Raw genomic sequence first — 20,405 nt, forward strand, 5'->3', positions numbered from 1 at the left:
TGACCGGGAGGTTACAAGAATACAAACTGTGGTCCCCACTGTCCCTTCCACGTGAGGCCCAGTGCTCCCATCAAACGTGACCCTCCTGCAAGAAAGCTTCCTTTCTGTTGCACAGGCTGGAGCACCTGCATTTTTTTTTCAATTCAAAACTAGTACTTAAAAAAAATACTGTTAATCTTTTATAGTTTGAAGATCCTGTTAATTGCTCCAATGGCCTGCTGACACGTACACTAGGAAGGTCTGAGCAGCCAGAGACTCAGCAACTAGAGGGACCCAGATAACTACAGCCACTGACACCAGAAAGAGAACCCCTACCATGCTGATGGGGGTTAGAATGCTTTCCACAGCCCAGATGCCAAGAGGTGTAAAACTTAAGCAACAGGCACTGGCGAGGAGGGCCTAAGAACCCCACGCTGACGAAGAGCAGGTACGCAGCAGGTGAACGTGAGGATCAAGGCATTCCTGCTCCACGGCCATCACACCGGCGTGCACACAAAGCTCGCGCGCAGCTGGTTAGGACTAGCTGCTGATGAATCGTTAGGAATGGAGTGGAGATCGCCAAACCCATTCCATCTATTTTCTTTTTAATAGAAAGCATTTCTGACCACTGTGGTTGGGGAGTCCAGTGGGAATCCAAGAAGTGAAAGGTCACCGATTAATTTATAGTCCTCAGCTGAGGGGGAGCACGAGGTTGGGGGTACGAGGTGGGGGAGGGAAAGGAAAAAAGACTCCCCCCAACCTCCTTTCTCAGCTGTAGCTGCAGGACCAGGCCTTTCCTGGGATCTTTAGGAATTATGAAAAATGAATCATGAGAAATAAAAAAAAAGCCCTACAGAGTAAAAAAGAATAAAATTATCTAACACCTCAGCTGCACATCATTATAGAAAACTGTGGGCTTTTTATACGCATTACAGTAAGGCAGACATTCCCTCTAACAGACTCAGTACGACGGATCAGTAATTGTTTTCATACACTTTAATTAGAAAAACTCAGATGGCTATGAATAATAATGGAAAAGAGAGACTTTTGCACTTGAAAGGTTGAAGTCAATCAAGTGTGAATGACGGCAAAAAAGGAAAAAAAAAAGCCACCAATTCATCAGCCCTCTGTTGTCTCGCTGCGACTTTAATCATAATTCCTGATTGGGATTCAAGAAGGCAGTAAGCAGCAGTTCTTTGTCTGCCTTCACCTTCCATCAATTAACTCTCCCGAAATATAATCATCAACCTCGCATGCTCCTCTGCATCTTAATCTGGCCTCCAAACCTGGAAGTCCTGCCCCCACGTGTGTTTAAGTAACTACTTTTATCTACCTGCCTCTTCTCATCTATACCCACTCTGTCCCCAGGAAAAAAAAAAAAAAAAAGTAATGGTTCAACATATGAAATTTTAACAGGCAAGAAATCCCCAGGAGACAAAGAGGAAAATCCCTAAAGGGAACTCGAAGGATCCAGACACTGGGGTTGGGTTTGTGTGTGCGTGTGAGCGGAGGTGGGAAGCATGCGGCTCACTGTGCGGCCCCTAGATCCATTACCAGGAATTTATGTTCTTCTTACCTCCCTTTCACACCAGCTTCCAAAGCTTTGCACTCCAAGCTTGCATGATTTTTCCTAAAGAGCCATAAATGTAATCCCACCAACAGACCTTACAAGAGAGTCCTGCCTGGAGAGGAAAGAGAAGGCAGGTTTCTCACCACTTCAGCGCCACCTTTGTTTTATATATATATCCGGCTCCAAGAATGTCTGCAAGGCTCAGATAGAAAAGCAGGAAAGTAAACTGCTGAGTGGGACTTGTGTCTCAGCTTTTCCCTTTCACCAGAAGCACCTAAGCATATAGGTTTATGAAGCCTGGTTAAGATACCTACAAGCCCTCCGTGCATCCACACTTTGGACCTCCTCGGACAACCAGATCCTACCACCTGTGTAGACCACACCTGCGTGCACTGTTCCTGGGATTTCCCCCTGCTTCCTCTCTCTTTGCCCTTCTGCCCCACCCAAACCTCCAGCTGTGCACGCAGATGCCAAACAGAAAAAAGTTCTAAGATTTGGCCTACACACCATGAGCTTAAACAATTACTGACTGTACCATTCACATGGATTCTTGCCTTTACAACTGTAAACACTTTGTTCAATTATATCCCCCCACACCCACTAGTGGGCCTGAAAATAATATTAAAATGGACTTTTAACAGTCAGGCCAAGTTCTTCTGGTTAAGAAAAGTCAATTGGTTAGAGTTCATTACTTCCTTGGCATTCCATCTTTCAAGACTCGCCTTCGCTATGAAAACAAGGATCTAACAGTACATTTTCCTCTCACCTCTTCTGAGCCAGGTCATGTCTTCCTCCTTACTCTGGGAGTAGGTAGAGGTTAGGAGAACATAAGGAAAAACACCAGCTGAGCTAAGTTACAAAACATTTAGAGACAAGCAATGGCTTTAATATCTTCTAACAACCTGGTCTCATGTATAACAAGACAAATAAATGTAAGCTCTACTGCAATGCTGAAGCCTCTCTGGTTTAAGCAGCTCTCATAAAGAATACAAACTGAATAGTTCCATGTTGATACTGAAAAGTCTTCAAGTTGAGAAGTTCCCAAACATCACTGGTAAAGAGGGCAGGCTTTTAGTGAGTGTCAGGGCAGGGTTCTGTGCTGTATGTCTGTAAGACACAGAATGAGATAGGGTCCCTGCTTGCAAGCAGCATATCATCCAGGGAAACCTGCTGAGATCATAAACCCCTTGGGGAACTTGATGACGGTTGCAGACTTCTGAAAAAAAATTGTGTGGAGGTGGGGAGGGAGGAGGAGAGGGAGGGAGAGGAGAGGGGGAGGAAGAGAGGGAGAGAAGGAGAAAGGGAAAGAGAAAAAGGGGGAGAGGGAAGAAAGGGAGAGAGAGAGAAAGAGAAAGAAAGAGACAGCGAGAGAGAGCCAGAGAGCACGCGAGTGTGAGCATGTACCTGGGTGCTGTCTCTGAGCTTTAATGCTCAAGGCTAGCTCTTTACTACTTGAGCCACAGCTTCACTTTTGGCTTTTGGGTGGTTCCTCGGAGAAAAGCGTCTCACAAGTTTTCCTGCCTGGGCTGGCTCTGAAATGGGACCCTCTTAGATTCCAGTCTCCTGAATAGCTAGGTATTACAGATGTGAGGCACCGGCACTCACAGCTTGGAAAAAAAAATACTTTTTACTATCAGAGATAGCTTCAGGGAATCACAGGCTCCCCGGGGAAAATGCATGGATTCAGGTGAATTAACAGGTCAACTAGAATAGGAAAGATGGGCTTATTGGCACCTAATCCTCACCACCTCCTAGCATGGCTCATCTCTGGATTACAATTTAATACTTTTCAAGAGTCTATGCGATGAGTGGACTCCAAACTTCAAGGATAGAACCTTGTAGAGTCCTGAGTCTTACACATGGCTCTGGTCCCCATATTTGGGAAGGGATGCTGCTGTTTATTAAGAAGCTACACTTAACAAGTATAGCCATCCTCCTCCCAACTGATGAGAGATGTCCACACTCGGCAGGTTGTGCAGCACAGATCACGCTCTGCTAACTTCTTATGGGATTTCCCATGCCAGTTCACCTGTCAAAGCCGCCTGCACACATGGTGGCCTAGGTTAGATGGATGTTCTAACAAATTCCACAGGCTAGAGGCAACATTCTTAGAAAAAAAGTGCTAGACCCAGTTTCTGTGAGAGCCTCATCTCCTCAGCTCACTGAAGGAGGGTTCACTCTGCCAAGAAGAGGGAAGATTTGCCAAGACCTCAATATCCCAGGGACCTTCAAATCCTTCACTTTGTAGTGAAACTCAAGACAGTGGAACATAGTAGACAGGGAAAACGAGGAAACAGACACAGATTTTCTGGCACTGACCTACCCAGTCTGTGTCTTTGCAGATGAGATACTGGTTCTGATGCATGAAGATAAAAGCTCGCTGCTCAGGGGCTAAGCAGTCAAGTGAGTGGGGCACCCAAAAGTGCGCACGCCTTGAAGGTCCCAGAGCTCACCTCCTCCCCTGTGGACCACCAGCCGTGGCCAGCCAATCATGGCCCCTCCAGTCATAGAGCTCCGAAGCTTTCCCATCCTCTACTGCCTTCTAACTACAGGCAGGGCGCCAATTTCTCTTTGTCTCATTGCCCCCTCCCCCAATTATTTTCCACCTTTTTTTGTTTTCTTGCCAGTAGCAGAGTTTGAACTCACACTTATTCGGCTGGTACTCTACCACAGGAGCCATGCTTCCTGCTTTTGATGGTTGTTTTGGAGGAGTCACAAACTTTTCTGAGTAGCTAGGATTACAGTCATGAGGCATTAGTACCAGATACTTTTAAATTATCTAATGGGTATATAACTACAAATTTATGACATGCAATGTGATAATTTCAATACCTGTATCCTTTGTGTAATAATCAAATTAAGATAGTGTATTTATTACCTCAACCATCATTTCTCTTGGTGAAGAATTAAAAATTCTATGTTAAGGGCTGGGAAGGTAGCTCAGTGATACAGTGCTTGCCTTGCATGCATGAGGCCCTGAGTTCAATTCCTCAGCACCACATAAGCAGAAAAAGCCAGAAGTGGTGCTGTAGCTCAAGTGGTAGAGCTGAAGAGCGGAGGGACAGCGCCCAGGCCCAGTGTTCAAGCCCCAAGACCAAACAAAAAAAAAAAAAAAATCTTTGTTGCAAATATATAATACCATTGATGGTAGTCACCTGCTATATGGAACAGGTGTAGTCCTCATATTTACTGTAATCTTGTATGCATTGACAAACCTCTCCATCTTTCCTACCAGTTTCCTTTCTAAAATGGCTTCTGTGGGGTCATTTATGAAGCTGTTGTTTCTAATGCATAAAGCTGCGGACCATGTTAACATTTATGTGGGCCAGAACCAAATTTTTTAAAGTGAAAACAAGAAAGACTGGTTAAGAGGGAAGGGGCGGGGGGCAGGAAACACATGAGCAGTTGCACTCACGTGGGCATGCACACACAGAGAAGAGAGCTGAGGAAGAGAATTGGGGAGAAAAGCTTCATTAGCCTCAGAGAGGCAAGCAGTGGCGGTATACCAAGGTCACTTCTAATTTAGACCATCTAATTGGCAAACAGCCTCCAAATGGCTATCATCTCACAGGGCTTGGAATTAATGAAGCCCGATTATTTTCATTACTTTCCTCTGAGATGGAGACAAAGTGAAAGAGCAGATACCCTGGTGGGTGTGACACCCCAGGGCCAGTGGCCACCGGAGAGCCTCTTGTTGGAGTGGGAGTAGGGGCAGGATGCTAGCCTGTCCTAGAGACCCATGCACATGTGGAACAGAGACCCTCAAACACTGTCTTATGATCACAGGAGACAAACTTGCTCCCCAAAGAGTGAAGACAGCAGGCAAGGCAGAGCCAGGAGCATGGAAGGGAAATTGTGCTTATACACAAAACAGAACAATGAAAAACTATGAAAGAGACAAGAGAGGAAGGGCTAGAGAAGATGGTGTTCCTGGCTTGGGAGCCAATCCTCCTCTCCTCGGTGAGGCCCTGTGTGACTCCGCGATGGTGAAACAAAGAACACTTCCCAGATTTATGATGCAGGATCTGGGGTATGTCCTGTTTAGATCAATTAGAATCACTTAAGTGTATTGAAATGAATGGTAGGTGGTCTCTCCCATTCTCATTTAGGGGACAGAAACAAGTGCTCATGCTCTCAAACCTTCTTCACCAGAAGCCTGGGGGAGATGAGGGTAGGGCAGTAGCCCCCCACATCTCCCACCCCAGCTTCAGATCTCCAGCTTCCCTACAAATAATAGGTATGCAACACTGACTGACATGGTGGGGGCGGGGGGGTGAGAGCAAGGAGCTGCCCAGCTGGGTGTGGGGGCACTTGCCTCTTCACCCTGAAGCTTTCCAGAGTTCCTCTGTCATGTGACCTGTGTAAAGAGACCATCTGGAGCTCTGTTTCCACTAGGCCACGCAGAAGGAAGTGTGGCAGGGCAGTTTCCATGGTGGAAAACCAGCACCGCAGTTGCTCCCAGTGGAGAATATTTTTCAAGCCCCCTCATCAGTAAAAAAGAAGGGGGCCCCATGAAGACATAGATATGAGATGCAGAGCATAAGCAAGCAGCTGTTACCATAGCAACAGACATATTAGACACTGCAGGTTCCTGAAAGCTGTCTGATAAGGTATTATTAAATGAAGCCTCCTCAAAGCGCTCTCCATTTACAACTGAACGGAAAGACATCGTGTGGAAAGTAATCTATTTCCATTTATCTGGGTAGAATTTACTTTTAGAGGGACTGAAAATGCAATCCACGCTAGATCCTGAAACTTGGGACTCAGAGATCCAAAAAAAATTAAAAAAAAAAAAAACAAAAACCCAGAATGTATAGCTTTACATACCCTGGACACACCCTGTGTCTGCCAGGAACTGTATCTGTGAGACTTAGCCAGCTCTGGCTCTTCCATAGCCAAAGACACCCCAGTGAGCCAGCCAGCCCACTAGGGGAGAAGAGGGAATGCTCCCCACGTGGACATTTAGTCTCGCTGCTCGGGGACAAAGCAAACGCACCTTCTCAGAGGATGAGTGACCAGACACTGGCCACTCCTTAATGCCATGGCTTAGAAAATGGAGCTGTGATTTGCAGGGCATTTCTCCTCAGGCTGTTTCCAGAGCTTCCTGCTCTAGTTGGCAGGGAACAAACAGATAAATCGTCAAAATGCCTAACCAATACTTTCCCAGGGCCAATTTTCTAATAAAATTACAGCAAAATACCCTCCGGGGCCATGATTTTAACCACAGGTTCATTAGAGTCACTTAGTTGTAAAACAATTGCAAATCCTGTTTTAACACCAAACTTTCAGAGGAAGGGCTGTGGCATCAGACCAAGGTCAGGATTCTAGTTCTCAAACAGGATTCCAGGTGCTCCCTGAGGTGGCAGCAAATCCTCCCCCTCCCCCACCAGAGCCCTCTGTGTTCCTCTTCTGTTCAACTAAAGGATGGAGATCTAAATACATCACTTGGCTCAAGGCAAGCCATTTCCCACAATTGGTGCACTTTTCAGAAATGTCTAGAAAACATCTCTATCATCTGTTGTAGGAAAGCGAGACACACAAGGGTTTCTATACAAGGTGCCAAGTACAGCCTCTGCAGGGAGCAATTTCTCCTGTATGCTTGTGTTGTCCAGGTGAATGCATCTACTACATGTTCCTTAGCATTGTACAAACTATTATTGTACTTGATGGAGGGTCTGTAACAGTGGTTACCAAATTCCAGTGCATAGAATAGTTAGTGTGGCTGTTGTATTGCTTTCGTCTAGATCTTAAAAAAAAAAAAAATGACTGTAGATCATTGCTTATGAACGTGCTGGGTTAGTGGGTAGCTTCCAGAGTTATCTTAAGGTTTGGTACCCAAGTAAAGACAACTAATAAAGTTGAAGACTTTATTAGTAAACAAAGAGACAAAGTGATTACAAGATTCACCACTACCTTCTATTGCTGTCATAAAAAAATAATAGGACAAACTGAGCACTAGTGGCACCTGCCTGTAACCCCAATTATTTGAGAGGCTGAGATAAGGAGGCAAGAGGTTAGAGGACAGACACTCAAAACCCCTTCAACAACCAATCACGAGGTAGGATGGTGTGTGTCTGTCATCCTAGTTACACAGAAGGCAGTGATTATAAGCATCTCAGTTCCAGGCCAGCCTACGCAGAAAAGTCTACAAGACTCCATCTCAACAGAAGAAACTGGGACTGGATGGTATATCCCTGTCATCCCAGCTATGGTAGAAAGTGAACAATAGGACCACAGTCCAGGCACATGCCTGGAAGCAAGACCCTATCTCAAAAATAACCAGGATACAAAAAGGGCTAATTGGCTTGACTCAGCAAGAGAGTGCTGCTTAGGAAGTATAAGACCCTTGAGTTCCAACTTTAACACACACCTGCAAATGTAACACACAAGGGATATTTGAAATATAATTTATGCATTAGTCCCTAGGGATGTCAAAGTAAGTATTTTTACTATCTTATATAAACCAGGTTCTTTACACTAAATTTATACAAGCAGTAAAACTAACCACCTGAGCAAAAACAACATGTAGTCACGTTGTTGAAAATGCCTCCCTCACATCTCTTTCTTTTAGGCTCCCAGGATTCCTGGTCATCAGACTTCGGGAAGTGAGATGAGGCCTGGGGAAACTCCCTTCTGATTTCCAGGGCTGGTAAGAGGGCAGGGAAATCGGAAACCTATGATCTGCTCCTCTTACAGAGAACCTCTCTGTGGCGGTTACCAGCCTATTTGGAAAATGTTCATGGAAAGGGAATTAGTACTTGAAGGATCTCCAGAAGGATCACCTATGAGTCCCCATTGGCTGTTAGGAGAGTTCTCTTGATGCATCATCAATTGCATGTTCTTCACGACTAAACATCACTTACAACATTATTTATTAATTTTTCATCACCAAATGGAACTAGAAATGCCCTGCACATTATTAATGTGGAATTCTGAACAGACAATCTTTCTGGAATCTCCATGTAAAAAGTCAATGAAATCAACTTTCCATTACCCCACTGTTGAAATAATGCTAAAACAGTGGGCACTGGTGGCTCACATCTGTAATCCTATCTACTCAGGAGGCTGAGATCTGGGGGATCATGGTTCAAAGCCAGCCTGGACAGGAAAGTCTGTGAGATTATCTCCAATTAACCACCAGAAAACTGGAAGTGATGCTGTGGCTCAAGTGGTAGAGTGCTCACCTTGAGATGAAGAGCTCAGGGACAGCACCCAGGCCGAGTTCAAGCCCCACAGCCAACAACAACAACAACAACAAAAACATGAATTGTTCTTTTTGGTGGCTCTTCCTTTAATAGCCAGGAAAGGACATCATAGCAGCCCCCATACACAGTCAAAAGCAAGACATTACTACCATCTATAATATTTTTAAATGTTTGCATGCTATAGTTAGAATTTAAATTTTCTTTTGCTTTTCTGTGCTGGCCCTGGGGCTAGAACTCAGGACCACGGTGCTATCTCTAGGCTTTTTTTTTTCTTTGGAAGCTAGCACTCTACCACTTAGCCACAGCTGTACTTGCAGCTTTTTGGCAACTAATATAAGCAAGTATCTCGTGAACTTCCTACCTGAGCTGGCTTCAAACCATAATCCTCAGATCTCAGTCTCCTGAGTAGCTAGGATTGCAGGAGTAGGCCATCAGTGCCTTGTTTAGAATTTTTATACTGCCTTTTTGGGGCTACGTTTATAGTTTTACTCAAAACCTGTAGGCCCAGCAATTCTGTATTCAAATAGTCATGAAGCAGCATGCTATATTCGACAGACAAGTTTGCTGCTTTGAGAATAAAGTATCCACTTAAGATCTATATGGCAGGCTAGTTGGAAAATGTGGGCTTGGATCTCAACTCTACCACTTAACAAATGGTAGGAACTTCTTTGAGCCTTGGTTTCCCCACATGTTAATGGGAAGGGGTCACATGTTCTAGGGTCTGTTCTGAAGATGAGGTAGTGGCGCTTGCTCAGTAAGATTTGGAGAATCTGAACAATGGCTTCATCATAGAAGAGATTAGGCCTGCCTCTCCATCCTGATGGGGACACAGGTTCAGCACTCTGGCCTGGGTCACCCCAAGTCTAAGACAGGAACAGTGACACATTGGCCGCAAAGCTAGGATGCATTTCTGCCATTCCCCACTTCACTCAGGCTTTCTCTTCCCACAAACAGATCTCTTTCCTGTCACCGCATGACCTCTGACCTGCGGAGGAAGCAGATCATGGGGAGGAAGAGGAGCCCTGGGCTGCCTTACCGTCATAATGAGCTTCTCGACGCAGTCGGGTGCCACGCTGTGGAGGTGGGTGAGGTGCAGCTGGAGGTGGATCTTGTTGTTGAGCATGTCTTGGCACAGAGGGCAGCGAAGCATGGGTTGCACCGAGTGCTGGGTCATGGCGTGCACCCGCAGCCGGTTCACATCGGTGTTGCTGTACTTGCAGTAGGGACACTGGTACATCTGGGGAGACACACCCATGCCTTGGGCTGAATCTTGGGTTCCCACCGGTAAGCGTCTGCCTCAAGCCTGCCCACCCCACGTTCATCCCCTACCCAGGCCTAAAAACCAGTGCCCGCCAGCAGCAGAGCCCCCTCTGGCCTCACCTGCTCTGCTTTGATCTCCTCTGATGTTTTTGGTCGCTTCGAAGAGAGTGGAGGCTCAGAGCTACCTGGGAAGGAGATGCGTTTGGAGGTTGCAGGAGACTCTGTCAGCTCCTTCTCTTGCTGGCTGGACGGTGCTGGAAGAAAAAAGTGGAAGATGCAGTGCAGTAGCCAGACCAGATCACTTCCCACCAGGTTTGTTCTGGGTGTAAATCAACATTCATTTATAGCACAGCATTTTCCCTAAACACCAAAATTTAGGAAGGATGAACATCCGGACTGACTTATCAAGTATATTGGAAAAGAAGTAAGTGTTTCTTTCCCCCCCATGGATTTCTGTCACTACCTTAACAACTCAATATTGGGCAAAAGAGGGGGGGGAAAAGCAACAAAAGGCTCTTAGTTAGACTGAGCTAAATTCAGTCTCTTCTAACTTCTCCCATCTAAACACAGTTCAACTGCCTTGCATCCGTGGTGGGCAGAAGGGCTGTGGGCAGGTCACAAAGTCTCTCCAGTAGCTTTGCCAGCCTGAATATGTATGAGACATGCTGATGCAGAGATGAAAGGAACTATGCATCCCAATTTGTATCGTCCCACCTCTAGGAATCACCACATAGCATGTCCTAGGTAACCTCACAACGAGGATTTGAGAGGGGTTCAGTGGACACCCGGGGGCCAACATGGAGAGGAACACAACCAATTGGCATTTTGCTGAAATAGATGCAGAGTAGAACTAGGCAGGGCCTTAGTCCAAGCTGTAATCTGGCCCATGGTTCAGACATGGGAGTCTCTTCAGAGCGGGTGAACGAAAGGACAATTTCCCATGTGCATGCAGGAACATGCCTCTTTACAACAGTCCAACCCTCCCTCCCCCCCCCCCCCCACAAAAATCAATTAACAGGGAGGGGCAGGTTTGAGTTCCAAACAGTGACTAAGCGAAAGTGTTGGGGACAGTTCTGAAAAGCACCGAAAGGAACCGGGAAGCTACAAGATTTTCGGTAGGAAACAGCGGGGCTAAGGGCTCAACCAGAACGAGCAGCAGGGTTCCTCCAGTGTCAGTCAGCTCCATGCCCGCACAGAGTTAGATCGTGTTATTCTCAAATGCAGCCAGTTTCCATGGAAGGGTTGGCTTCTTCACTTATTTTGGACATGGTGCTCTATTTTCCAGACTTTTCTTTTGCAGGGGGCTGATACTCAGGAACTTGTGCTCTTGTTCAGTTTTCTAGCTCAGATGGCATTTACCCACTTAAGAAGCCATACCTCTAGTCCAGAGTTTTGCTTAAAAGCAGTAAGAAAAAAAAAAATTCTGAAAAATGTGTATCTACTGCTACCATCAAAAAACAATGTGACTCAGCAAGTTCACTGCTCTCGGAAGCCTCGCTTTTAATGGTGGTAAAAAACTGGTTTCTGCCCTTTAACCTATTCTACTGGCGTGTATTTTCACCTATGTCCAACTTTGCAATTAGTTCTGTTATGGACACCAAGGTGCTGTCATTACAGAAGTGCACTTTTTTTTAAAAAAAGAAAATCAATTATTTACTCATTAACCCACATAAAGCACAAAATAATTTTGAAAACAAAAAGCCAAATACAGGAAATATTCCAGGAAGTTGATGCTTTTCCCAGAATGCACATCTTATGAACTTTAACCCCAGTATCTTGATAACCTAGTCTCTATAACTTTGTACTACATCTATTATTTAAAAAGCACAAGGACAGGGATATTACACACAGGCCCTTCCCCTCCCCCTACACAGATTCATAACAGTACTTTAATCTGTCTCGAATCGACTTCAAACCCATTTTGCTCTTAATGGGAGTTATTCATTTTCACTTGAAAGGTAATACATGACGGCTAGATATTTAATGTGATGGATTGGCTGCTGATTAACTAGGTGCTGTAACATTGTAGACCAGTTCCCCCATGGCCCACTTCCCATCTCCTGCCCCCTTCAGACCTGACACCACAGAACCTCGCATCCCAAGGCTTAGACCCTGCCAAGTGATAGGTCTCTGCCAGAACATTCCACAGCAGAAGCCTTTAATGTTTCATGGACTGACGTTTCTTCTACCCCGAGAAGCTTCCTTATTCTCCCCATCAGCTTTAGTTTTGCTCAGTGGCTATCTTCTACATTCTAGAAGAGACAGATGAAATGAGATGCTAGCCCTTTTGGAGTTGTTCAGAGAAGAAGGAGCTAGAGGAAACCTGTACTAAGTCCTCCTCGTGCATGTTGATGGAGAACGTGTGCAGCTCTTCCCCTATCTGCAGAGAGTATACAAAGACTTCCTTATCGGGTCTTGGTAAGGATTATGTTTTGCCTGGAGGCTGGAGAGAAGCTGTGTCAGCTGTACTTAATCTAACTCAGGAGCATTCCCCGTAGTTCCCAGGAAACCTCTGAGCTTGTAAGAGGGTGTTGACCATAACGATGGAGTGAATGAAGCCACCCATCAGTACTTTCTCTTTAGATGCCTATTGATGTCAGTCATCCCCACTCCTCCTGCCTTCTTTCCACCTCTCAAAAGTCAGCATTAGGTTGGGCTTGGCACTTACAATTGTGAACGCCCCACCATCTGCTCTTCCTTCCAGCAGGGGCAGCTAAGAGGCAGGTTCTATTCCCAACCTTTCTCCCAGCGTGTGTGCCAGTCTACCTGGCCTGAAGCTAGCTGATGACATCACCTTAAAAATGCCTTCGCTGGCCTGTCATCCTACCATGAGATGAGTCATCTGGGCAGCTCTCAGCAGCGGGAATGAATGGGCACCTCGGCTGAGACAACCCAACTCATCTCACACTCTCGGAACTGAAAAGCGAACACAGTCACCCACTGTAGCATTAGTTTCTTCGCAGGACCAAAGAGTCCATCCTCTTCCTTCATTGCTGAATGCATGAATCATGGCAGGGTTGCAGAGGTGAACATCTAGCTTTAGAAGCCAGTATTCTTTCCCCCTGCATGGAGAGGGGAGCCTTTATTACCTTTACCTTTTTTTTTTTTCCCCTTCAAAACTCAAACTGCTCCAGAATTTTAAAGCTTCTATTGTGAGCTTCAGCTAAGGAGCCATTATAGAGTGTTAAAAAAAAATAAAATCAGCACTCACTCACTTGTTCCTCTTTGTTCCCAGCAACACAACAGCCCTGCTATAATATGAAATACTGTATCCACTGGTGCACAAACTTCGGGGTTCATCTCCTTTTTACCAAGGACAACCTGTATCATTACTGAATTACATCTGTCCAGAAGTGGACACTAGCTTCCTACAGCTTACTAGCTCCTTCACTAAAGATAAAGGGTGCTACTGTTATAGCAGAGTCTCTACACACCCCACTTACAAGCTCATTGTGTTTTTTTCTGGGAGGTGTGGGGAATGTGCACAAGAGTTAGGCTAAGTAAGCTAACACGATTCCCTCCCCAGTTGTCAGCAGACATTAAAACATCAACCCCTATCAAGACATGGTAAGGAAAGTCTCTGTATAATTTCTGCAGATAGGGGAAGATTTGCACACATTCTCCATCAACATGTTAGATGAGGGTTTATTACAGCCACAGATACTCTGAGGTTTTCTGAAGCTCCTTCCTCTCTGAACAACTTCAAAAGGGCCCCAGTCACAAAATCAATGTCTACTTCTGTCACTGGTTTGCATTGTAGGCATAAGGAAATGAGGTTGTACAAATACCATGAGAGAGAAAGTACTGTGGTTTTCTGCTTTGAAGACTTTTCAAAACTTTTACTCTAGAAGAGATGTTACAATATAGAAAAGACCATTAAAAAAAATCAATTACTAGTCACTCTGAGTGTTGTATGAGGTCACCTTAGTGAAAAGGAAATGCATGTGCTCCGAGACAAGACCTGGTTTAAACAGTTGGTGCCTGTACTTTGTACTGGCAGCACGAAAGAAAAACAACTTGAAGGTTTGTTACCTATAGTGGTTTTTATAAAGATAAAATGAATTGGAATCAATCTAACCCAGCATGGAGGCTTATAGTGGTAATGCCAGTTACTTAAGAAGATGAAGTGAGAGGGTAACAAGTTCAAAACCAGCCTGAGCAATTTAATGAGACTAAAAAACAAAAAGTGGGGGAAGGGAGTGGTCAAGTGGTAAAGCACTTGCTTAGGATAGTATTGGGAGTACTGGGATTCAATCAAAAACAGAAAATGTAGATGGACCTTAAAATAGGGCATGGTATAAATAATGGCATTGTTATTTTGAGCATTCAAAAATATTAAAATGATAGCTACGAAGCAATTAGAAATGTAAATCAGAAATCACATATGCATTTCACCTTGTTACAACAGGTATTAGAAAAGTGAAAGAAAATAACTGTTGAATTTAGGTGACAGCATCATGTGTGTCATATAGCTATATTATTTTTAATGGTATATAGTTAAATGGTTTAGCATTTAAATTCAGCTGTCCATGAAAAAGTTGATATTTGGATCCATACTGTGTGAAACATCAGGTGGTATTCTTTTACTTAGCTGGCTAAAGCAATTTTTCTCATTTTGGCAGTTATGTCATATGAAAACTATGTGTTAAATCTCAATGAATCTTCAAGAGACGGCATGCTGAGCTTCTGGCATTTCAAACAGGATGGAGACTGTGGCAGGAAATCGTGTGAACGCCATGGAGAACAGATCCCATATAGCAAGGTAAATGGGGCATCATTGTGACAAAGAAAACCCAGCTCAGATGCCACCTGGAACTTAGCAAGGAGGCAATGGCAATTTCTTGCCACATGGACTGTCCCCCCAAAAGCACAATCGGGCATATGGAGTAGCCAATCATGGTAGAAACACAGCATTCAAACACTGACGGTCTGCTAGAACTTTACCTGATATAAAACCATTCTTCCTAGACAACTTCTTACCCAATCCCAATCTTTACTAACAAATTCCGGATCTAGGTCCCTGAAATTTGGGTGACTGAAAACTCTCATCAGTGGACTTAATGCCATCATGTGACTCATTTGTCCTTTGGTAGCAAGGACTGTGCGGCTCAGGAAACACAAGAAGCATGGAGCTATTGCCGCACGAAAAACCCCCCAAAAAATTCAAAATGAATTTTTTAAAATGTAAGTTTAAGATACCCAGCCTTCAGCCTCTAATCATTAGCCAGGCATCCACATGTTCTCCAAGAAAACCAAGTGCCAGTAGAAGCCACTTCTGTGTTTTTGAAGCAAAACTCGTCTTCTCGTCCCTCACCCTGAGCGCAGCCCGGTGGACGACCTGTGCAGGCTGGGCTCCTTCTGGCCACAGACTCCCTTGGGGAGATCCCAGGCAAGCACGGAGCTAGCCGTCCACCTTGCTGGGAAGTTTCTTCTGCATTTCCCCTCTTTGTGGTGCAGTGGCACTTGGCGGTAGTATTCACCAAAGTGCTGATCATCTTCCTTTTGGGGGTCCTGAGGTGAGCCCACTAAGGGCCTGGGATGTTGCCTGACATTTGATCCTTGTGGAGAGCCCCAAGCAACTGCTACCCCCAGTGCTTCACATCAGACTCTTAGCTAAAGTACCGCTGACAGCCCCTCCATCTAAACTTCCATCTCCAAACCAACAGCATAATGGAGGAGCCAATTAAATGATTATTAATTCATGCTACTTTCCGTAAACCAGAGGTTCTCATCGCCTTACATTCCGTAAACCAGCTTGCCACCTGCCCTAGAAATTTACAGCAATCATTTATGTATCTCCATTGACTATGGGAGAGACTTTTTTTTCTTTCACACAACTCCATACGCAAGTGTTGGGAGTTGGGAGAGCTACCCCAGCTCACTAGACATAGACACCAGATCTGAAGATGGACTTTTGGCTCACAATCCTAATTAAGTGGAAGATGTGTTCTTTCCATGTGGCTTCTCCCCCAGCTTCTCATGGATCTCAAAATTCCCTCTCAATGGCACAAAGAGTGTTTCTAGAAGGTCATCCGTGCTTCTGGACTTGGTGATCTTCATCTCATCAAGGAAAGTGGAGCTAATCTTGGCATTGGCTTGCACTCCCTTCCCCAGAGGACATGCTGAGCTTTCTTGCTTTCTTCTCTGGAGCTACTGCACTTGATAAGTGGCCACAGATCTGGCTAAATTTCTCTTCCTCCCTTACTACAAAGAACAACAGTTCCTTTAAAGAGTCTGCTTTGCTGCCAACTCGGTCTTTAAACGTGTCATTCTGCCTCCAACTAGGCACTTAAAGATGTTTCCAATTGGGATTGGAGAGGCCTTGTGTGGCGTAGCGGCAGCCATATGAGCACCCAGCAGGGGTGGTCCACCCACCCTAGCTAAAAGAACTTGGGGGCTTCTTTTCCCTGCTCAAAGTCCAGGCTAAAGCCACGTGTCAGTGGCTCACACCTGTAATCCCAGAAACTCAGGAAGCTGGGATCTGAGGATCTCAGTTCGAAAGTCTGTGAGACACTTATCACCAATAAACTACCCCCAAAAAGCCAAAAGTGAAGCTGTGTCTCAAGTAGTAGAGCGCCAGAGTTGAGGAAAAGATGCTCAGGGATAGTAACTATTAGGAAAGACTATTTTCCTTCTCCAATTCAACAATGAGCTACATCAGTCAATACTTTGAAACTCCAGTGGCTCTTAGGCGTTATTATTAGTTTACCTTTTATCTAGCAGCAATTAGTGAGTTACAAGACAGCGTAAGAATAGTAAAAACACAGAGGGCTCACACCAGCACTCAGGCACTACTAACGATCTCCCAGTCTTTAGGCACCTGTCATTGTGGCCAGCCCCTTTGACTTTCATCCCTCCTTTCCATCCCCAATCCTGACACCCCTGCTTACGTCTGTGCGCATTCACCCTGAGTTATAGGAAAGCTCAGTACCTCCCTCACCCAGCAGTGGCTTGGGACTTGCTATCCAGTCTTAAAACCACCGAGACTGCTGACCTGAGATTCTCAAGCTCTAGTGCACCAGAAGGCCCTGGAGGGCTCATTAAAGCATGGACCACAGAATTTCTGATTCTGTAGCTCTGAGTCTGAGAATGTGTATTTCTACGTAGGTTCCCGGGTAATGCTGAGGTTCCAGGGAACACACATTGAGAGCCCCTACCAGCTTTATGGAACTGGTGGGACTTTATGGAACTTTGTGGTCTAATTGCTAACTGACAGGGTCTGGCAAGCATGGGCAGATCTGCAGGTCCACGTCCTAATGATTCTGATGACACCACCTTCACATCTAAATTTGGGGAAGAAAATTATGCTTTCCCTTGAGGTCAAAGGTGAAGGATTAAGGATGGCTGTCCCCTAAGGGAAACCGTTCTTGCTGCCAACAAAGGCAGACACATTTTCAAAGGCTGAAATTAAAAAAAAAATTAAAAAAAAAAAGGACTAACCTCCATTGTGTTCTGCTTGCAGTATAAATCAGAATAATCTCATTCCTTCCACATGCCTTAAAGAACTTCTCCAAAGAGAGACAGGAAAATACCTGCAGACCTTTCTACCTTGCACAAGAAGGAAGCCTCCTTTTATTGCTGGCATTCCTACCCTGAGCAACTATAAGCCACACCAGCTTAAACCAGTTTAAACTCCCTTCACCCTCACCCACCCCCCCACTTTTGCTTTGGCCCTTGGGAAGGTGCACAGATCTACATTAGCTCTCAGCACTCTGGGAGCCAGAGAGAGGGTCAGACCCTGCTGAACTGTAGGGACACCTTTCCCAGTAAGCTGACTGTCGGGTGCCTCTGAAGACTTGAGGTGGAGTGGCAGGCCCACACTAACAGGTGGGTACTGCCACCTGGTCTACAGCGTTAGACAGGAAACACAGTAGTTAGGCTTTAGTTTATTGCATTAACTCCTTGTTGACATGTGCATAAGGCTGCTGATTACACTGTGGTGAGCTGCCAAAAGGACAGGCTCCATTTCAGTTTCAAGATACGATGCTTCCTAGGTGTTAGGTTTGTAAAGAACCGCCAGTCAAAACAGAGCCACCACCTATCTGATTTAGACCGATATCAGCTGCCAGGTATTTAATAACTTAATTGCTTGCTAGCATAAGCTTGGCTTATGACAGGATTTGGGGGACCTGATAAATATTTCGGATGTCCCATTTAGAGGTATTCAGTCAGCCTTGCTCACCCTTTGGCCTCTTGTCAATTCTCCCAGAGTACCCCACTTTCCCCTGGCACAGCCTCCTGAGCTGTGTACAGATGCCACCTGCAGCTGTGGGAGGACATGCCTGAGGCTTCACGACAGGGCACTGGGGACCGTAGACCTGGAGATAACCAGAGCAGAAAGCAGCAGCCTGAGAGGGTCCTTGGCTGAACCAACAGAAGAAGAGGGATAAAGCAGATCACAACCAGTGGTAACTCCAGTCAGTAAGCGACCAGGCCAAGGTTAATGAACAGACACTCATTCAGTCCCCATTAAATTAAATACTAATTGTATTAGTTAGGATCACCAGGCCCCAACACAGCATACATTCCCAGAGACTGGAATAGAGCGATATTCTTCCAGGGTTCCCAAACTATCTCCCCTAAGATGTTTACCACCAAACTTGTAAAGATAAACCCATAGAATCTGGGGGAGGGGAGTGTCCACCATGGTGATAAAACTTCACATTTTCCTTGTAATCATTGTTACCCACAAGGTTCCTTTTCTAAATCTAGGTTCCACAGGAAAAGAGAGACTTTGTGCTGAGGGAGAAAACATACTGCTTAAACCTCTACAAGGTGGGGAAATGGGAACTCTTCTGTACCTCCCCCTGTAAGTTTAAAGCATCCCAATGATCTTTTTTTTTTTTTTTTTTTTTTTTTTGTACAGCACAGAAACAGTAATACTTCCATGGATGCCTCCTCAGTCTCCATGGAGTCTGGAGGTTCACCTGACCCACCGGAGCTCCCAAAGCCTAGGGGAAGTGATGTGCAGGAAGGAGGGAGTGGCAAGGAGGTCCTCACACGCCTCAGACTCTCTTCAGAAAGGTCATGCTTCTCGTTCGTTCTTGCCTATGGCTGGATTCCCTCAACATGAAGGCACTAGTCCTCCTCACTGAGTCATAACACACAGCGGTTTCCAGCTCCGGTCACACCATGCATCAGATGCTAGCCTGGGGACCTCCATCACTGAACCTGCAGTTTCTTCATGCCAATGGAGTCTGTGCGGTTAGGAGACTGCAGGCATATGCAGCCTACTGCAGATTCCGGCACAGTGTGACAGCCCAGACACTTGTTGCTATGGTGTCACTTCCAGAAGCATCTGAGGAGGAACACTGGATCCATGTAGAGCCAGGAAGCCACAAAGTGAGGGGGGCGAGCCCTCCTTTTCAGGACTAGATTTTAGGATTAGTACAAACACTAAATTTGCCTTTTCTCTACAGTAACATGGAACAATCTAAACCTATGGGTTTGACCTCCACAAAGGAGGAAGTACAATAATTTGACCTTGAAAGTATTTGTCATAGAGTTTTACCAACTGACTGCTAAGGAAGCATTTGAATAGTACTATGCACTCACTAGGTGTTAGAGATTGTTACAGAAATCAATACGTGCCACATGGCCTGTGACCATAAATAGCTGGTTGTTCCATTTGACAACTAGAGAAATATAGGATTTCTAAGTACCTCTCCTCCAATTTTCATACACAAGAAAGTGACTCCGTAACATGTTCTTTTGTTTTTAATGTACTGAATGCATCTGTGGTTCCCAAGGTAAACAAACGGGTTAATCACAGCCCTGACATCCACAATTTTTAATCTATGGGGTCAGAGTTCTCTAGCCTGCAGAATAAAGATAACATTGGACCCAAGAAGAATAGAAGAGCCTAGAGAATAGTGCTCTGCTATTCCCATGAGAAAAAATAAAGATCGTGATTCTAGTAACAGAGATGCAAAAATTGGACCAGAGCAGGGAAGATTAACATGGTCACTTCATAAGAATGGCATGAAATCTATAAGGTATTTTCCATATTGGTGAACAATGACTTGCTCCTTGATTTACATTTCCACTGCCCCTTATCTGTACCTTGATGATAATTCTCATTACGCCATTCCATAATTATGTGATTACATATGACTAGTCTTCCAGGAAGAGAGATACCTCCCTCTTTTTTTGCATATCTGCACAAAAAATATTTGCTCAACTGATACAGTCCCTATCTTTCTTTACAATTTAACAATATAAATTCTCAGTCAAACTTTGGATTACTGGAATTCAGGCATGTCCAGATATACACCACACCCTATATCTATTTTTGCTTCTTAACATAAAAATAGTTCATGGTTTGTTTTCAATTGTGAGACAGAATTCTGCCTGCAGTGACTTTAAACCAGCCAAGTTATACTAAAAGTGGC

General features: G+C 45.0%; 1 protein-coding gene across 5 annotated transcripts in view; it reads right to left on the reverse strand.

Annotated features, from left to right (window-relative positions):
- Positions 1 to 20,405, reverse strand: part of LOC138815348 (zinc finger homeobox protein 3-like) — a 243,070-nt gene that overhangs the window by 18,130 nt on the left and 204,535 nt on the right. For all 5 annotated transcript variants that reach the window (XR_011368300.1, XM_070004683.1, XM_070004680.1 and 2 more), the window contains exons 6-7: positions 10,135 to 10,268; positions 9,791 to 9,991 (exon numbers count right to left, since the gene is read on the reverse strand). Coding sequence is in view for 4 of the 5 variants with exons in the window: in XM_070004683.1 (XP_069860784.1) it covers positions 9,791 to 9,991; positions 10,135 to 10,268 (335 nt within the window). In the remaining variant the exon portion in view is untranslated. The remainder of the gene's footprint in view (positions 1 to 9,790; positions 9,992 to 10,134; positions 10,269 to 20,405) is intronic.

This window comes from Dipodomys merriami, unplaced genomic scaffold, assembly GCF_024711535.1.
Source record: "Dipodomys merriami isolate MVZ:Mamm:240054 unplaced genomic scaffold, mDipMer1.0.p SCAF_64, whole genome shotgun sequence".
NCBI classification, from domain to species: domain Eukaryota; kingdom Metazoa; phylum Chordata; class Mammalia; order Rodentia; family Heteromyidae; genus Dipodomys; species Dipodomys merriami.